The 17,993-nt window shown below is 50.8% G+C and overlaps 1 protein-coding gene across 1 annotated transcript; it reads right to left on the bottom strand.

Moving 5' to 3' along the window:
• Positions 1–3,378: 3,378 nt before the first annotated feature.
• Positions 3,379–17,770, bottom strand: TRIB1 (tribbles pseudokinase 1). Its single transcript, XM_038760068.1, has 4 exons — positions 17,750–17,770; positions 17,390–17,659; positions 9,373–9,665; positions 3,379–5,645 (listed from the first exon to the last, which is right to left on the bottom strand). Exons 1-4 carry the CDS (start codon positions 17,768–17,770, stop codon positions 5,177–5,179), a joined length of 1,053 nt encoding a protein of 350 aa, XP_038615996.1. The 3' UTR covers positions 3,379–5,176.
• Between the last annotated feature and the right edge of the window lie 223 nt (positions 17,771–17,993).

Below are 17,993 nucleotides of genomic sequence, written 5' to 3'. Positions count from 1 at the left end.
CGCTAGGTACCCCCTTGGGCCAGAAGAAAAACAAACTATAATCCCAGTAGTTACATTTTGGTCCTTTTGTCAAATATCAAATCAAACACAATATTAATAATAATAATGATAATAATGGTGGCATTTGTTAAGCGCTTACTATGTGCCAAGCACTGTTCTAAGAGCTGGGGGAGATACAAGATTATCAGGCTGTCCCATGTGGGGCTCACGGTCTTAAATCCCCATTTTACAGATGAGCTGAGGCCCAGGGAAGTGAAGTGACTTGCCCAAAGTCGCACAGCAGACAAGTGGTGGAGCCAGGATTAGAACCCACAACCTCTGACTCCCAAGCCAGTGCTTTTTCCACGGAGCCACGCTGCTTCTCTGTGGAACATTGAAAATTCAAGAATCCAGGAGGAGTCTTAGCTTTACCAGACTCTGACTGGGTTGGTTTCACGCCCTCGACAGAACTTGGTCCAGTTTTCTACACTTAGTTCTCCTAGAACACAATGGTGAGGAATACCCGTGGTGAAATCCTCCCATGTTCCATGCCACACATATGTGCACGACCGCTTCTTCCAACACCGTGCCATATGGACAGACACACGTTGTCGGAAGACCGATCTGTAATTCCGCCACCGCGTTCTAGCCAGAGCCACACGTGAAATCACCTGTTTTGGCAGAACCGAGCGTTTCTGCTTCTTTGGTCAGTAGCAAGTGAAAATAAAGCCCAAGATGGAGGTCACAGAAATCTCAGTATCCTCACTAGAAGAATTCCTATTTGCTCTGGTCAGTTTTCAGAAATGAAGCAACGTAGCCTAGTGGAAAGGGAACAGGACTGGAATTCAAAGGAAATGGGTTCGAAGCCCCTCTCCGTCACTTACCTTGGGCAAGACACTTCACTTCTCTGGGCCTCAGTTATCTCATCTGCCAAACAGGGATTCAATACATGTTCTCCCTCCTAGTTAGATTGTGAGCCCCACGTGGGACCTGATAATAATAATAATGATGATGGCATTTATTAAGCGTTTACTATGTGCAAAGCACTGTTCTAAGCGCTGGGGAGTTTACAAGGTGATCAGGTTGTCCCACGGGGGGCTCACAGTCTTAATCCCCATTTTACAGATGAGGGAACTGAGGCCCAGAGAAGTGAAGTGACTTGCCCAAAGTCACACAGCTGACAATTGGCGAAGCCAGGATTTGAACCCCTAACTTCTGACTCCAAAGCCGGGGCTCTTTCCACTGAGCCACACTGCTTCCACCTGATGATCTTCTATCTACCCCAGCGCTTAATAAAGTGCTTGCCGCATAGGAAGTGCGTAATACAATTGTTATTATTATTATTATTATCATAGGAGTTGCTCCCCCTACCCTAGCAAGCAGCATACTGGCTCATCCCAAGTCTGCCAAGACCTGAGAGTTTTCGATTGGGGTTGAAAAGATCAAAATGAGGGCCGCCTACCCTGTTAGCTTTCCCCCCCCCCCCGCCCATAGTATTTGTTGAGTCCTTACTATGTATCCGGCACTGTACTAAGCGCTGGGGTAGATCCAAGGTAATCAGGTTGGACACAGTCCCTGTCTCACAAAGGGCTCACAGTCTTAATCCCCATTTCACATGAGGAAACTGAGGCACAGGGAAGTTAAGTGACTTGCCCAAGGTCACACAGCAGATGAGTGGAGTAGCAAGATTAAAACCCAGGTCCTTCTGACTCCCCAACTCGTGCTCTATCCACTAGGCCAGGCTGCTGTCTGTGGCCTGCCCCGACACAGTCCTCATCCCCCTCAAAAATTCCCATTCCCTAAGTTGTCTTCTGAATGAGAGACTTCCAAAACACCTGAAAAATATGCCTTGCTTTCTGCACTAATAGCTGCTGCAGCCAATGTCCATCGATGTCGTCTAATCTGATTGATAGCTATTGCCCCAGATGTGGTTTAATCTTGAAAGAGATTGGGTTTATTGACTGGGGGCATCACGTGCCGCTTTCCAGCCAATCCCCTCCTAGAGTTCTCATGTAGCACGAGTAACGTGTAAAGGGAACATATGAAAGTGTCGTAACTTCAATTGTTTGCAAAGTGTTTTGAAATCTTTAGATTATAAAGCACTTTAGAGAGGTCCAAAGTATTTCCTTTTGTGAGGTGAGCTGTCGACTCAAACGGAGGGCAGAAGAGGCAGTTTGTCGGGATCCCACTTGGCATTTTGCATCCTACTTCGCCTATTATGCCGCCTTGAAAAAAGAAGGCTAGTATAAGCTAGAATGAACATTTGCCAAAGAGTAAATATTTCGGAGGAACTGCCTTCCGCCAGCAAACTAAATGTGCTTTTAGAAAACACGAACACCTGACCTGCGGAACCCAGTTCACTCAAAGGATGTTTTGTTTCAGGGCCCTGGCCTTTTAAATAAATATTATTATGGTATTTGTTAAACGTTTACTATACATCAAGCACTGTTCTTGGCGCTGGGGCAGATCGAGTTACTCAAGTCTTACACGGAATGGCTAGATTCTATGCTTGGCTTCCAGACCACTCTTCCCTAGCACCAGACACTTTTTAAAAGTAAGAAGCAGCGTGGCTCAGTGGAAAGAGCCCGGGCTTTGGAGTCAGAGGTCATGGGTTCAAATCCCGGCTCCACCAACTGTCAGCTGTGTGACTTTGGGCAAGTCACTTCACTTCTCTGTGCCTCAGTTACCTCACCTGTAAAATGGGGATTAAGACGGTGAGCCCCCTGTGGGAAAACCTGATCACCTTGTAACCTCCCCAGCGCTGAGAACAGTGCTTTGCACATAGTAAGCGCTTAACAAATACCATCGTTACTACTTATTTATGATTAAGAACGATCAGAAAACGAAACCTTCTCTTTCACCCCGGATCAATTAGAATTTTAGGGTTCGAGAGCCTGGGTGCCCAGTCCTCAGGGATGAAGGGAATGATCACCCCCTCCAGCTCTTTCGAGCGGAAACCCGAGTGTTTCAAAAGGACTGAAAAGACCCCAAATGGCTTGTTGGCTCTTTGAAGCTGCCTTCCCCCACCCTGAGAAAATGAACTCTGTATACGAGAGCGTCCCTTGGAGAACCTCTTTCTCCAACGGATTCTCCGCAATTTTACCCATCCAATCGTCACCCCAAAGGAGCTCTGAATTCTGCCTTAGGGAATAAACATCGACGATGTTAAAACCCAGGTTGGAAGTGGAGGTGTCCACACACCAGTTGGAAGATGATCCCGCTGACAGTCAGAAACGTCCTCTGCATCATTTTCCATAAACGAAGCGTCCCCATGGCACGGAAACGCAAAAGGTAAAAATGGATTTGGCTTACAAAAGGGAAAAGAGAGCATACTTAAGAAACTGTTTATTAAAACTTCTCTACAAGTCAGGCTTCCTTTCAATCGCCACATATATATATATATGCATATATATATATACACATATAAATGTATATGTATATATATATACACACACACACACATATTTACACGCTGGACATAGTGTTTTAGCTTTCTGGCAGGCTCAACTGCCAGTCAACACAGACTCTTTCAACTTACGCTGTATCACAGATACAAATGTCAAGCAACCACGAGAGCTTTAGTGCAACGGGGGTGTCTTTCCCCCCTTCTCTAATTCCCATGATTCGGTCAAGTTAGTATTGCTAACAGGAATTCACATTTAACTGTTCTTTGACACCTTGAGTTATTCAGACATACACACTACAGCCTCCTAGCCAAACAACAGAAAATAATATATAAAAAAAAGTAAAATTTATGTACAAAGTACACAGTACATGAGGTATTCATGGCCTTCTCACAATGCATGTCATAGCCAGCCGAGGCTTCAGCCGTTCAAATAGCCGCACTGGTTCGGTGCCATTTTTCACTATACAGTATATTTAATTTACCCGTTTAACCAATTCACTGTATCTTCTGTCTGAGAATTCTGCTTGTACTTCATCTAGTAAAGTTTTCTATTTTACTTGTTTTTTTGTTTTTGTTTTTTAATGCCAGTCGCCATTCTGCGCCAAACCAGCCCGGGAGACCCGCAGGAGACCAAGCAGGTGTGATCTTCTACAGGAGGAGGGCTCCTCTCGACAACCGATCACACAAGTGTATTCGTTAACCACAGAGAGTCTGAAATATTAATAGTGATGCAAGAAAAAAGCCACCGGCCCAGAGGCAGACAGGATACTCGTAGAGTTAGGGATAGCCGAAGGAGCCGCTCGGAGCATCTCCCAAAGACTTACTTTCTCAGCGTTAAACCTCGGCCCGCCAAAACCCGAAAACGTTCTCCACCATTGACTCCTGAGCTTCCGCCGCCCAGAGCTGGTCGTGGGGACGGATGAAATGTTAGCCTCCAAAGGGAGGAATAAAAAGCAAACCCGCTCGGAGGGTTTCGGAAGATTTTCCCCCTGCTATAGCCTGCCTGTGGGTGGCCAGTGTAGGGGAACGGGCTGCAGCTCTGAATTTGATGTTGTGCTTTTTACCTTGGACCTTTCACAACGCGTGTGTGTCTGTGTGTTGGTGGTGGTGATGATGGGTGGAGGGGGGTAGAGGAGGAGGTTCCTGTTCAGGAAAAAGGCCTTAGTGTATATCAGAAATCAAAGAGAGGTTTGGTTCTGAGGCAGGGTTAGCTTTTCCCTGGCCCCAGGTGCTACAGAGAGAGTCCGCCAGAAGAAGTGGGGGAGAGCTGGAACCGTCTACCTCCCAACAGAGCAGCAATAGAGATTTCACTGGGCCATCAGTTTTTCTCATTCAAGATACAGTGCCAGCCGGATGAGAGACTGATAAAGGGGCAGCGCAAAGATTAGGGCTGAGGGTTCTTCTTCTACAATGTCCAGATCAAAAATTCTCCGCCGACAAGCTCCAACCACTGTAAGCCTACACCAGACTTCATCTCTGTCATCTTGGGGGACCAAAAAATAAAAAAAAATAAAACCTGGCTGTTTTTATTTCCCCCGCAGAAGATGGAGCTCTTGGGATTCTGGTTTGGTAGGGGAGCCACTAAAAGGGCTCATAACAGTCAAGTCACACAACACGACTCAAACACGGAGAGCAGACATTTGGGGGAAGGGGCTGCGATTTTTACACGGTCCCTCATCAGGCTGGACCCACGCTTAAAACTCTACCCGTCTATAAAGTGGAAAAATGAAACCCTTAAGAAAAAAAAAAAATGCCATGAGTGAGAACTGTGAGGTTTTTGAGGTTTTGGGATTAGCAGAATAAGGAACTCATATCACTGTCTTCTTGCTGCTCTGGAACCATCTGATCGGAAGTTCCCGTTTCCTGCTCCGTGTGTCCAGGTTGTTCCAGGACGCTCTCAAACCAGGGGTGAAGCAGGATCTCGGGGGCGGTGAGTCTTTCGGATGGCTCCCGCCGCAGGAGGCTACGGATGAGGCACCGGGCCTTGGGAGATAAATGGTCGGGGATGCAGAACTGTCCACGGCGAATCTTGGAGAAGAGGGCGGTGGGGTCCAAGTCGTGGAAAGGGTAGCGTCCGACCAAGAGGGTGAAAAGCATCACCCCTAAACTCCAAACGTCTGCCGACTTGCCGGAATAGGTCCCGGTGGTATTTAAGATCTCGGGGCTCACGTAGGCCGGGCAGCCGTGTTTATCTGACAGAGCGTCGTCTTCCCCTTTGATTATGTGAGTGTCTTCCAGGCTCTCTAATCTCAGTTGGGTTCTGCAGGACAGAAAAATACACAATAGCGTCAGGATTAGCTGGGGGAAGACCGAAGGAAAAATACTAATTATTATTATCACCATCGCTGTGGTACTGGTTAAGAGCGTACTGGGAGCCAAGCACCATACTAGGTGCTGAGGCAGATATATGATAATCGGATCAGACACTGTCTCCGTCCCACAGGGAGCTGACAGTCCAGCGGAGAGGGAGAGGGGGTATCGTATCTCCATTTTACAGATGAGGAAACTGAAGCCTAGAGAATAACAATAATAATGATGATGATGGCATTTGTTAAGCACTTACTGTGTGCAAAGCACTGTTCTAAGCACTGGGGGGATACAAGGTGATCAGGCTGTCCCATGTGGGGCTCACAGTCTTAATCCCCATTTTACAGATGAGGTAACTGAGGCTCGGAGAAGTGAAGTGACTTGCCCAACGTCACACAGCAGACATGTGGCAGAAACGGGATTCGAACCCATGACCTCTGACTCCCAAGCCCGGGCTCTTCCCACTGAGCCACGCTGCTTCTCTAGAGAAGTTAAGTGACCTGGCCAAGGTAACGTAGCGGGCAAGCGACGGAGCCGGGATTAGGAGCCAAGTCTCCGGACTCCTGGTCTTGTGTTCTTTCAAGTGCTAACTGCTAATATTCATTATCCTCACAGTCGAGAGGGACAAAAAAAATCTCATCATTCATTCATTCAATCGTATTTATTGAGCGCTTACTGTGTGCAGAGCACCTTACTAAGCACTTGGAAAGTACAAGTTGGCAACATCTAGAGATGGTCCCTACCCAACAGCGGACTCACAGTCTAGAAGGGGGAGACAAACAAAACAAAACATATTAACAGAATAAAATAAATAGAATAAATATGTACAAGTAAAATAAATAGAGTAATAAATATGTACAAACATATATACAAGTGTTATGGGGAGGGGAAGGAGGTAATGCAGGGGGGATGGGGAGGGGGAGGAGGGAGAGAGGAAGGAGGGGACTCAGTTTGAGAAGGCCTCCTGGAGGAGGTGAACTCTCGGTAGGGTTTTGAAGGGAATCTTCATGGTGGGTATTTGTTAAGCGCTTCCTATATGCAAAGCGCTGTAATAAGCACTGGGGAGGTTACAAGGTGATCAGGTTGTCCCACGGGGGGCTCACAGTTTTTTTTTTTATGGTGGGGCTCCTAAGTTTCAATCCCCATTTCACAGATAAGGTAACCGAGACCCAGAGAAGTGAAGTGACTCACTGCACTTGATCAAACAACGGCGAAAGGCCAGCGCTAGCGAAATGAAAAGCACGAAGCAGAATAACAATGCCATTCCTGGATTAAACCTTTCACAAACAGATTTTCGTAAATGCTGGCCAAGCCCTCCCAATACCTTGGTCACATCGGTATTTGTGGATCGAAGCATGTCAATGACAGACAGACCACCTGCAAAATTAACCCGAGTTTGTGCCGGACAGGATTTTATTTTTAAGGGCATTTTTTAAGCACTTACTATGAGCCAGGCCCTGTACTAAACAACGGGGCAAATCCAGGCTAATCAGGTGGCACATGGCCCATGTCCCACGTGGGGCTCACAGTCTTCATTCCCATTTTACAGATGAGGTAACTGAGGTACAGAGAAGTGAAGAGACTTGTCCAAGGTCACACAGAAGACATGGAGTCAGTATTAGAACCCAAGTCCTCGGCCCCCCAGGCTCTTTCCCTTAGGCCACACCGCTTCTCCGCCATTCATCGCCCCCCATTCCGGGGCAGCTCTGAATGATCTTTCCCGGAGGGGAGGGGGGTGTTGCACTTCAGTTTAGGTGACTTAATGTGCTGTCAAGTTAGTAACCACCGGGAACCACACAGGGAGGGAATATAAAAACCCAGAGTCTTTTTCATTATGCACAATCTCACAAACACACACACCCCTCTCCCCCTACAGAGGTAGTCCGATACACTTATATTGACGGTGGGACATGAAGACTGTGCCTTTTCTTTATACCACTTTGGAAAGTGGAAGGGATGTGTACCATGTTTTAGAACAGTTCCCCAAAGCTGAACAGAGAGGTACGTAGAGGGGTCCATCGCTCACATGTACAAACAACATCCTGATGAGGAGACCCTCTGTATTTGAAAGCCACCTGTCAGAAAGGCCTTTTGGAGCCTCTTTTATTAAGTTTCACTATGCGGCACCTCCCACTCCTCAACCTTCCTGCTGCTGCTCGCCTCGAGGCGAGGAATCTCGGCCTCGATTCCCTGGAAGGACTCAGCTCCGCCGCGGCACCTGAATGAACCGCAACTCTCTGAGCCCGGCTGATGGATCGATTCCTTTTCCTCTCAAAGGCCTCATTTCTGCCTTCCTGTTCACGGGGGTTGTAAATGTGTTGGCTTCAGCCTGTCCTCAATGTGACCTCTGTCGTTATGTAAAACACCCATTGGTTCCGCACACGGAAAATATGACTCAACCTCTACCGTCCGCCTCCGATTGGCTGCCGCGGCACTAAAACTCTGCACCTGCGCTTGTTAAGACTAATAGCGTCAGACTTGAATTGCTTAACCTTCTGGTTGCCAAATTCATTGCCCATACTAGCCGGAGTAATGCAGTTTAGAAAAGTTAGCCAGACAGTGTGCACCATCGAGGAAAGCGGCGGGGCCTGGGTGCGGGGGAGGTCCTCACCCTGGAAGGGCAGGGTACACAGAAGGAGTCGCGCAGACTGCTCCTTCCTGCTACACCTATGCATTTCTTGCTCGATGCTGCAGACACTTTTGCGACTGGAGTTTTCCAGAAAGCCCAACCAGCACGAAGCTGAGACCTGTCTTTGCCCAATGCGGTTCCAATACACATTTTGGTTTGCTTCTGATTTCAGCTCTCAAGTCCCACTGCTCTCAATCTATTCGCTTTCACCTTTCGTTGTTGGAAAACAGAAGGCAGGAACTCTGCCGCGGGTGGACGAGAAAAATCAAACCAAGTCTGGTTGAATTGAATCTCGAGCAGCAAGTGGCCACTACCTGCGAAACTGATGGGGACTACCTTGAACCCTAAACACTGCCTCTAACCTTGGAATGCCTCATGGATTTCTAGTTTCTTAAAATAAGAAATAGCCCTTCGTTGTGTAAGTCATAGCCTGCCTTCAGCAGTCAACTCGTGCCAATTTCCATCTAGTAGTCAAATGGAATGCATTCTGAGTAGGGATGCAAAGCAACAACACACAAAAAAACCCACCCCACGGAGCACACGGAGGAAGAGCGTTTGTGTGTGCGTCTGCCCTTGAGAATGCATCAGCTTTGACTTCTAAATGATTCCGACTACTGAACCGTCCTGGCACTGGGAGCTGGGAGGGGGGGGACTCTTCCTCTACAGCGATAATCGGTGCTCCCAAGGAGAGATGAGAATCTGTGCATCCAAAAAGAACGTGGCTATCCCGATTTGAGCACAAGATCATCTTTCAATCCCCCTAAAATCAAATGCTGTCTTTTCCCGGCTTCCTAGGGAAGAGTAAGCAACTTCTGCTGAATTCCTCAATGGAAGGGGCTGGTGGGATTGGATGGTGGCTCTTTCACCCAGGTATTTTTGGCACATTTATTCAATACGGTTACCGCTACCAGACCAGTGGTAATTCGACAGAGTCGGCAGTCCCACTCCATAGGTGGATCCCACCGCAAGCTCCGTGGCTTCTCCACCAAGCCCACCGGGCCTCTCCTCCCACCACCACCGCCCGCCAGGGCTGCCGGAAACCGCCGCTCACCTTTCCTCTGTGGAGAAGACAAATTTCCTGAGTTTCAAGTCGCCCAGCACGATGGCGGACTGGTGGCAGTGGGCCACCGCAGAGACTATCTGCTTGAACAGCCGGGCGGCCTCGTCTTCCCGCAGCCTTTTGCGGCTCCTCACGTAGGAGTGCATGTCCCCAAAGTCCTTGTCAAAGAAGACGTAGGCCTTGGTGTCCCCCAGGATCACCTCCACTATCCCCGTGATATTCCTGTGGGACGGCAGCTGAATGTACGGCCGGATTTTGTCCTGGTAGTGTTTAATGGGGAACACCTGCAGAGAGAAAGCGGAAAATTGGTTCCCCCACATCACCAGAGTCGGTAAAAGCAGAATAAGCGTGGCTTAGTGGAAAGAGCAGAGGCTGGGGAGTCGGAGGTCGTGGGTTCTAATCCCGGCTCCACCACTTGTCAGCTCTGTGACTGTGGGAAAATCACTTCACTTCTCTGTGCCTCAGTTACCTCATCGGTAAAATGGGGATTAAGGCGGTGAGCCCCATGTGGGACTACCCGATGACCTTGTATCTACCCCGGCGCTTAGAACAGTACTTGGCGGATAGTAAGCACTTAAACACCATCATTACTAATTATTATTATTAAAAACAAGTCGGCCTTTAGATGGGAGAACGAGGCAAGAGGACGAGAGAGTCGCCCCTCATTGGCCAGGTCCTCTCTCCACCCTCTCATCCGGAAGCGGGAACATCATTCCCCTCTCCTCCAGGTGAAAGTTGTCAAAAAAACTAACTGGGACTTCCGGGAGCTTCTGAAACCGAGGGAGTCAGTGGGGGCGGAAGACAGCTAGGGAAGGAGGAAGGAGGAGGAGGAGGAGCAGGAAAATGCATTGGAAAAGCAGCAATGGGACGGGGCCGCAGACACGTTAAAGAGGCCGCTACCGCTCAGCTGAGATCCCAGAGTCAGCCCAGAGGGAGTGCTCACACACAGGAGAAGAGTCTCCTGATCTTTTTCCTGCAGAACGAGTGGCTTCTTTCCTAAGAAACCAACTATGCTTTTAAAAGCCTTTTGTTTTGTCCCAGTTACTCATATCCTAGACTCAACTGGAAACGGTGACACATGGAACCGTCACCATCTGGATTTGGCTATTATCTGCCGGGAGGAACTGGACGGGTTGCACAATCTGTGGTTCCCACCCCATCTCAGTGCTGGGCTCATCGATTTCCAGCAAGGAAAATCCCCCCCCCCCCCCCGCACCCCCGCTCCTTCCTCCCGCTTATCCCAAGCTGGCCCTTTGGCCTCAACTCCCCAGAATTTTTTCGTGAATTTTTTCCAATTCGGGGTTTCGGAGAGACTGGAAATCTGCGGAACGTTAGACAGCAGGTGGCAGCAGCCAACTCGCAGACAGAGACCCATTCACAGCCCAGATGGAGAGCAGCAGAACAGAGAAGGGGGAAGAGTGTGAGCGAGTGTGTGTGAGTGTGAGGGGTGTGTGTGTGTGTCTGTGTGTGTGTGTTGCGAAGAGCTGATCCCTCATTCCTGGGGAAGGGGCCTGGTGCAGGAGGAGTCCTGGGGGGATCAGTGAGCATCACGGCACAGGAGCCTTGGGGATCTGGGAAGTTGTTTCTGTTAAAGGAGAAACAGAGCCGATCCCACTTCTTAGAGCTCCCGAAAGCAATCTCTCCCATTGAAATGAAAATCCCAGCCACACACAGGGGAGGCAGCCAGAGTGGGAGGGAATGCCCGTTCTAAGGAAGCTGGGGGCTTCTCCGCCTCTGCGGGGTTCCCCCATCCAAGCACCCCTAGAGATCCCACAGCTGTCGACAGGGAGATAGTAACCGTACCCAACTCAGCCCTGCTGAAGAGCTGGACCCCACAGAGAGGAAGGTACAGTGTTTCCCTCGCCTCTTGTGATTCCCCTGAGGACATACCAGACCCACATCACCGGCCTCTCACATCCCCGGCCCTCCTTCTCCTCTCCCCAGCCCTGACGGGGCTATGGTTCTCTGACTGAATTTTCTAAGATCTAATCAGGGCTCTGGGCATCAGTAGGTCAAGCCAGGGATCTGACCTGTTTCTTGGCCCATCTGGGTAGCACTGGCCAGGGAAGCAGGATGTGGCTTTGGTGGTGGCGGGGGGGGGGCAGGTTGCCTCTGTCTCTATAAGGTATAAAGTCCTCCTGAGGCAGCAGGTAACTGTACTGTCCGACTAGGCTGCCGGCACACGTGGCTCATCCTGGGGATGATGCTCCTGGCCAGGCTGCAGAGAAAAATGACCATTCGGAAACAATCCGAGCTTTAGCTGAGGTCGACCCATCACCTCTTTGAAACTAAAGGAGGTGCCAGAGAAGCCAGAACCAAACACCCCCTTTTCTCCTCTCCCTAAACCCCCACCACCCCTGGGGAGGGGAGGGCGGCCCTGAGCAGCGGCTGGAAAAGCCCTCCAGACCCAAAGGGAGGAGGGAAGAGAGGAGCGGGAAGAACACCAACTGGAGGGAAAGGAGGATGGGGGAAAATAAGGCAGAAAGAAAGAAGCCTCCACGGGCTGAAAGAACGTAAGGCCCGGAGACAAAGGGAAGGACAAGTTGGGGAAAATGGTCAGAACAGCATCACCATTCATTCATTCATTCGTATTTATTGAGCGCTTACTGTGGGCAGAGCACTGTACTAAGCGCTTGGGAGGTACAAGTTGGCAACATCTAGAGACGGTCCCTACCCAACAGAACCAACACTGTTGAAAAGCCTTAGGACGGCTGAGAGGGAAGACAAAGTCGCGGTGGGGGGAAAAGGAGACAAAGGAGACAGAAGCCAGGCCAGGACTGGTCGGAAACGCGACTTTTCTGCCCGAGACGGGGGCGGGTCTCGCCTTCCATGGAAATCCCATTTTCGGGACCGAGGCCAGGGCACCCTCCTCCTCCTCCTCATCACCCCACCTGCTCGTCTTGGGGGGCGGTGGGGGGAAGCGGGGCAGCCCCACCGGGGCGGGATGGGCGATCCCAGCTGGGGGAAGGAAGGAAAGGCCAGAACCACCTCAGACCAAGGAGACACAAAAGTCCAAGGAGAAACGGGGGTGGGATGGAGGGGGTCTGGGGGCTGATTTGGGCAGGTCAGAGAAATCCCAGACAAGTGGGGGGCCGTAAAAGGGGCGGGGGAAGGAAGCACGCTGACCAGAGGGAAAATTCAGGGAAGGAGCAGGAGGAAATCGGGAACACAAAGCAGGGGCGAGGAAAGGAGAGCGACCAGGAGAACAAAGGAGAAAACGGGGAGGGGGCTCGGTGGGAACCGGCAGGCCTCTTGTCCCCTCCCCCAAATTCAATCGGGTCTGGGATGCTGGGAGAAAAGCATCAAAAAAGAAAAGCGTGAGGTGGGCTTTATCAGCGACCCCCAGGGCAGTCAGCACCGCTGGACCCTTTATTGCTTCGCGGGTCCAATTTGGGGGGGGGGGGGGGACCCTCCCCGGGACCTGCGGCTGTAAGTCCCCCCCGTCCCCCCCCCGCGCTGCTGGACGGCTCTGCCTCGTCCAGCCCCCTCCCCTTCTTGGGCTCTGGAGGCCGGGAGAAGCAGGCCAGAGCCCGGGCTTGGGAGCCGGAGGACGTGGGTTCCAATCCCGGCACCGCCACTTGTCTGCTGGGTGACCCTGGGCAAGTCCCTTCACTTCTTTGGGCCTCAGTTCCCTCATCTGTAAAACGGGAGGGAAGACCGTGAGCCCCAAGGTGGGGCAACCTGATGGTCTTGTTTCCACCCCAGCGCTCAGAACGGTTTTGGGCACATAGTGAGCGCTTTAACAGATCATAATAATTGTGGTATTTGTCGAGCACTTAGTGCTTGGCCACACAGTGAGCGCTTAACAGATAATAACAACTGAGGTATCTGCTGAGCGCTTAGTGCTTGGCACATAGTAAGTACTTAAATACCGTCATTATTATTCCGTGCCAAGCACTGCTCTACACGCTGGGGTAGATCCAAGGGAATCAAGTTGGACCGGGTTCTTGTTCCTCTTGGGGTTCACCCTTTGATCCCCATTATACAGATGAGGTCATCGGGGTGCAGAGGGGTGAAGCGACTCGCCCAAGGTCACCCGGCAGACGTGTGGCAGAGCCGGGATCAGAACCCACGACCTTTCCCATCATTCAGTCATCCAGTGGTATTGACTGAGCGCTTACCGTGCGCAGAGCACTGCGCTCAGCGCTTGGAAAGTGGGATTCGGCCAGAAAGGGAGACAATCCCGTTCCCCGCAGCAGGAGCCCGGGTTTAGGAGTCGGAGGTCATGGGTTCTAATCCCGCCCCTGAAAGAATTGACTTAGCTAGAGAAGCAGCGTGGCTCTGCGGAAAGCGCAGGGAGTTGGGAGTCAGAGGTCATGGGGTCTAATCCCCGCTCCGCCACTTGTCAGCTGTGTGACTTTGGGCAAGTCACTTCATTCTTTCATTCATTCAGTAGTATTTATTGAGCGCTTACTGTGTAGAGTACTGGACTAAGTGCTTGACTGCTCTGGGCCTCAGTTATCCGTGTAAAATGGGGCTGAAGACTGTGGGCCCCACGTGGGACAACTTGATCACCTAGGATCCTCCCCAATTTAGAACGGTGCTTGGCAGGTGGTAAGCACTTAATAAAAACCATTACTATTATTATTATTATTATGAATTATTGCTAGAGAAGCCGCGCATGGGCTTGGGAGTCAGGGGTCGTGGGTTCTAGACCCGATTCCTCCACTTGCCAGCTGTGTGACTTTGGGCAAATCACTTAACTTCTCTGGGCCTCAGTTCCCTCATCTGGAAAATGGGGAGTAAGACTGGGAGCCCCACGTGCGACAACTTGATGATCTTGTACCCCCCGGGGGCACTTAGAACAGTGCTGGGCACATTATAACCGCTCAACAAAAACCGTCATTATTATTAATTTTTGGTAGAGAAGCAGCACGGCTCAGTGGAAAGAGGCCGGGCTTGGGAGTCTGAGGTCATGGATTTTAATCCCGGCTCTGCCACTTGTCAGCTGGGTGACTTTGGGCAAGTCACTTCACTTCTCTGAGCTTCAGTGACCTCATCTGTTAACTGGGGATTAAGACCGTGGGCCCCACGTGGGACAACCTGATCACCTTGCGTCCCTCCAGCGCTTAGAACACTGCTTGGCACCTACTAAGCGCTTAACAAATGCCATCGTCACTATGAAAGATTGTTGCTGAACCGTGCTTTGCACGTAGTGAGCGGTTAAGAAATGCCATTGTTACCATGAACGATTGTTGTTCAACAGTGCTTTGCACACTGTAAGCGCTTAAGAAATCCCATCATTATTATTATTATTATTATTATTGAACAGTGCTTTGCACATAGTAAGCGCTTAATACCCTTATAATCATTATTATTGAACACTGCTTTGCACATAGTAAGCGCTTAACACCATTATAATTATTATTATTGAACAGCGCTTTGCACATAGTAAGCGCTTAATACCGTTATAATTATTATTATTGAACAGCGCTTTGCACATAGTAAGCGCTTACTACTATTATTATTATTACTGAACAGCGCTTTGCACATAGTAAGCTCTTAACAAATACCATTATAATTATTAGTGAACAGTGCATTGCACATAGTAAGCGCTTAATACCATTATAATTATTATTATTATTGAACAGTGCTTTGCACATAGTAAGCGCTTAATACCGTTATAATTATTATTATTGAACAATGCTTTGCACGTAGTAAGCGCTTAGTACTATTATTATTATTACTGAACAGCGCTTTGCACATAGTAAGCTCTTAACAAATACCATTATTATTATTAGTGAACAGTGCATTGCACATAGTAAGCGCTTAATACCATTATAATTATTATTATTGAACAGTGCTTTGCACATAGTAAGCGCTTAATACCATTATAATTATTATTATTGAACAGTGCTTTGCACATAGTAAGCGCTTAATACTATTATTATTGCTGAACAGCGCTTTGCACATAGTAAGCTCTTAACAAATACCATTATTATTATTATTATTAGTGAACAGTGCATTGCACATAGTAAGCGCTTAACAAATACCATTATTATTATTAGTGAACAGCACTTTGCATATTGTACATATTAAGGGCTTAACCAGAGAAGCAGCGCGGCCCAGTGGAAAGAGCCCGGGCTTCGGAGTCAGAGTTCATGGGTTCAAATCCTGACTCTACCAATCGTCAGCTGTGTGACTTTGGGCAAGTCACTTCACTTCTCTGGGCCTCAGTTCCCTCATCTGTCAAATGGGGATTAAGACTGTGAGCCCCACGTGGGACAACCTGACCACCTTGTAACCTCCCCAGCGCTTAGAACACTGCTTTGCACATAGTAAGTGCTTAATAAATGCCATTATTATGATTATTATTCTCTGTGCCTCAGTGACCTCATCTGTAAAGTGGGGGTTAAGGCTGTGAGCCCCCCCGTGGGACAACCCGATCACCTTGTGACCTCTCCAGCGCTTAGACCGGTGCTTTGCACGTAGTAAGCGCTTACTAAATGCCATCATCATCATTATTATAATTATTAAGCAGTGCCATCACGGTTACTATTATGATGATGCCGCTGAATGGAGAAGCTGCTGCGGCTCAGAGGAAAGAGCCCGGGCTTTGGAGTCAGAGGTCAAGGGTTCAGATCCCAGCTGCGCCAACTGTCAGCCGTGTGACTTGGGGCAAGTCACTTCTCCGCGCCTCAGTGACCTCATCCGTAAAATGGGGATGAAGACTGGAGCCCCCCGTGGGACAACCTGATCACCCCGAAATCCCAGCTCCTCCGATCAATCAATCAATCAATCGTATTTATTGAGCGCTTACTGTGTGCGGAGCACTGTACTAAGCGCTTGGGAAGTCCAAGTTGGCGACATGCAGAGACGGTCCCTACCCAACGGTGGGCTCACAGTGAGAAGCAGCGTGGCTCAGTGAAAAGAGCCCGGGCTTGGGAGTCGGAGGTCATGGGTTCGAATCCCGGCTCCGCCACTTCATCAATCGTATTTATTGAGCGCTTGCTGTGTGCAGAGCACTGTACGAAGCGCTTGGGAAGTACAAATTGGCAACATATAGAGACAGTCCCTACCCAACAGTTGTCAGCTGTGTGACCTTGGGCAAGCCGCTTCACTTCTCTGTGCCTCAGTGACCTCATCCGTAAAATGGGGATGAAGACCGTGGGCCCCCCGAGGGCCAACCTGATCGCCTCGTAACCTCCCCAGCGCTTAGAACAGTGCTCTGCACGTAGTAAGCGCTTAATAAATGCCATCATTATTTATTCAGAAGCCAACCGTCAGCTGTGTCAAGACTTTGGGCAAGTCACTTCTCCGCGCCTCAGCGACCTCACCCGTAAAATGGGGATGAAGACTGGGAACCCCCGTGGGACAACCTGAAAAACCCCCAAATCCCAGCTCCTCCAATCAATCAATCGTATTGATTGAGCGCTTACTGTGTGCAGAGCACTATACTAAGCGCTTGGGAAGTCCAAGTTGGCAACATCTAGAGACGGTCCCTACCCAACGGTGGGCTCCCAGTCTCGAAGCCAACCGTCAGCTGTGTCAAGACTTTGGGCAAGTCACTTCTCCGCGCCTCAGCGACCTCACCCGTAAAATGGGGATGAAGCCTGGGAACCCCCCGTGGGCCAAGCTGATCGGCGGCGATCGGAGCGGTGCTTAGCAGATAGTAAGCGCTCCGGAGATAGGCCCCTCCCTTCAAGGCCCTACTGAGAGCTCACCTCCTCCAGGAGGCCTTCCCAGACTGAGCCCCCTCCTTCCTCTCCCCCTCTCCATCCCCCCCGCCTTACCTCCTTCCCTTCCCCACAGCACCTGTATATATGGATATATGTTTGTACATATTTATTACGCTATCTATTCTATTTATTTTATTTTGTTAGTATAGTTTTGTTCTCTGTCTCCCCCTTCTAGACTGTGAGCCCGCTGTTGGGCAGGGACCGTCTCTAGATGTTGCCAGCTTGTACATCCCAGGCGCTTAGTCCAGTGCTCTGCACACAGTAAGCGCTCAATAAATACGATTGATCGATCGATCCTAATTGGGGGGGGGGGGCGCCCACCCACCCACCTTGCAGCGCAGCTCCTGTCCGGTGTGGAGGCTGAGGGCCTGGGCTCCGTGGTCCGGCTGGGCCAGGGGCAGCAGCAGGTAGCCGGCGATGCGGCTGGGCCCCGGCGGGGCGGCGTCCGGAGGGCGGCCCGGAGGCGGCGGCGGCGGCGGGGGCGTCGTGGCCCGGGGGGGCTTTGTGGTGGGGGGCTTGGGGCCGAGGTAGTCCGGGGCCTCCGGGCGCGGCCGCTTGTCGGCGGGGGGGGCTCCCCCGTCCTCGCCGTCCAGGAGCCGCTTGGCGGGGGCCCCGGGGGCCCCGGGCTCCCCAACTCCTCCTCCTCCTCCTCCGGGCCGCCCTCCGGGCTGCCGTCCTCGTCCTCCGGCGGTCCGGGCTGGGGGCTCCATGGGGCCCGGGGGGGGGGCGGGGGGGGGGCGCCGCCGCCGCACACTGCGCGACCCGCTGCGCCGGGGCCAGTTCTCCCCCCCGGGACCCCCGGACCCCCGGACCCCCGGACGGACGGACCCCCGGAGGGACGGACGGACGGAGGGCAGGCTGGGGCCCCGGGCCGCGCACTCCCCCTGACACACACAGACACACACAGACACACACAGACGACACACACACACA

The sequence above is a fragment of the Tachyglossus aculeatus genome, chromosome 18, assembly GCF_015852505.1.
Source record: "Tachyglossus aculeatus isolate mTacAcu1 chromosome 18, mTacAcu1.pri, whole genome shotgun sequence".
Taxonomy (NCBI): Eukaryota; Metazoa; Chordata; class Mammalia; order Monotremata; family Tachyglossidae; genus Tachyglossus; species Tachyglossus aculeatus.
The sequence above is the reverse complement of the archived record's forward strand: the minus strand, read 5'-3'. Positions and strand labels throughout refer to the sequence as shown.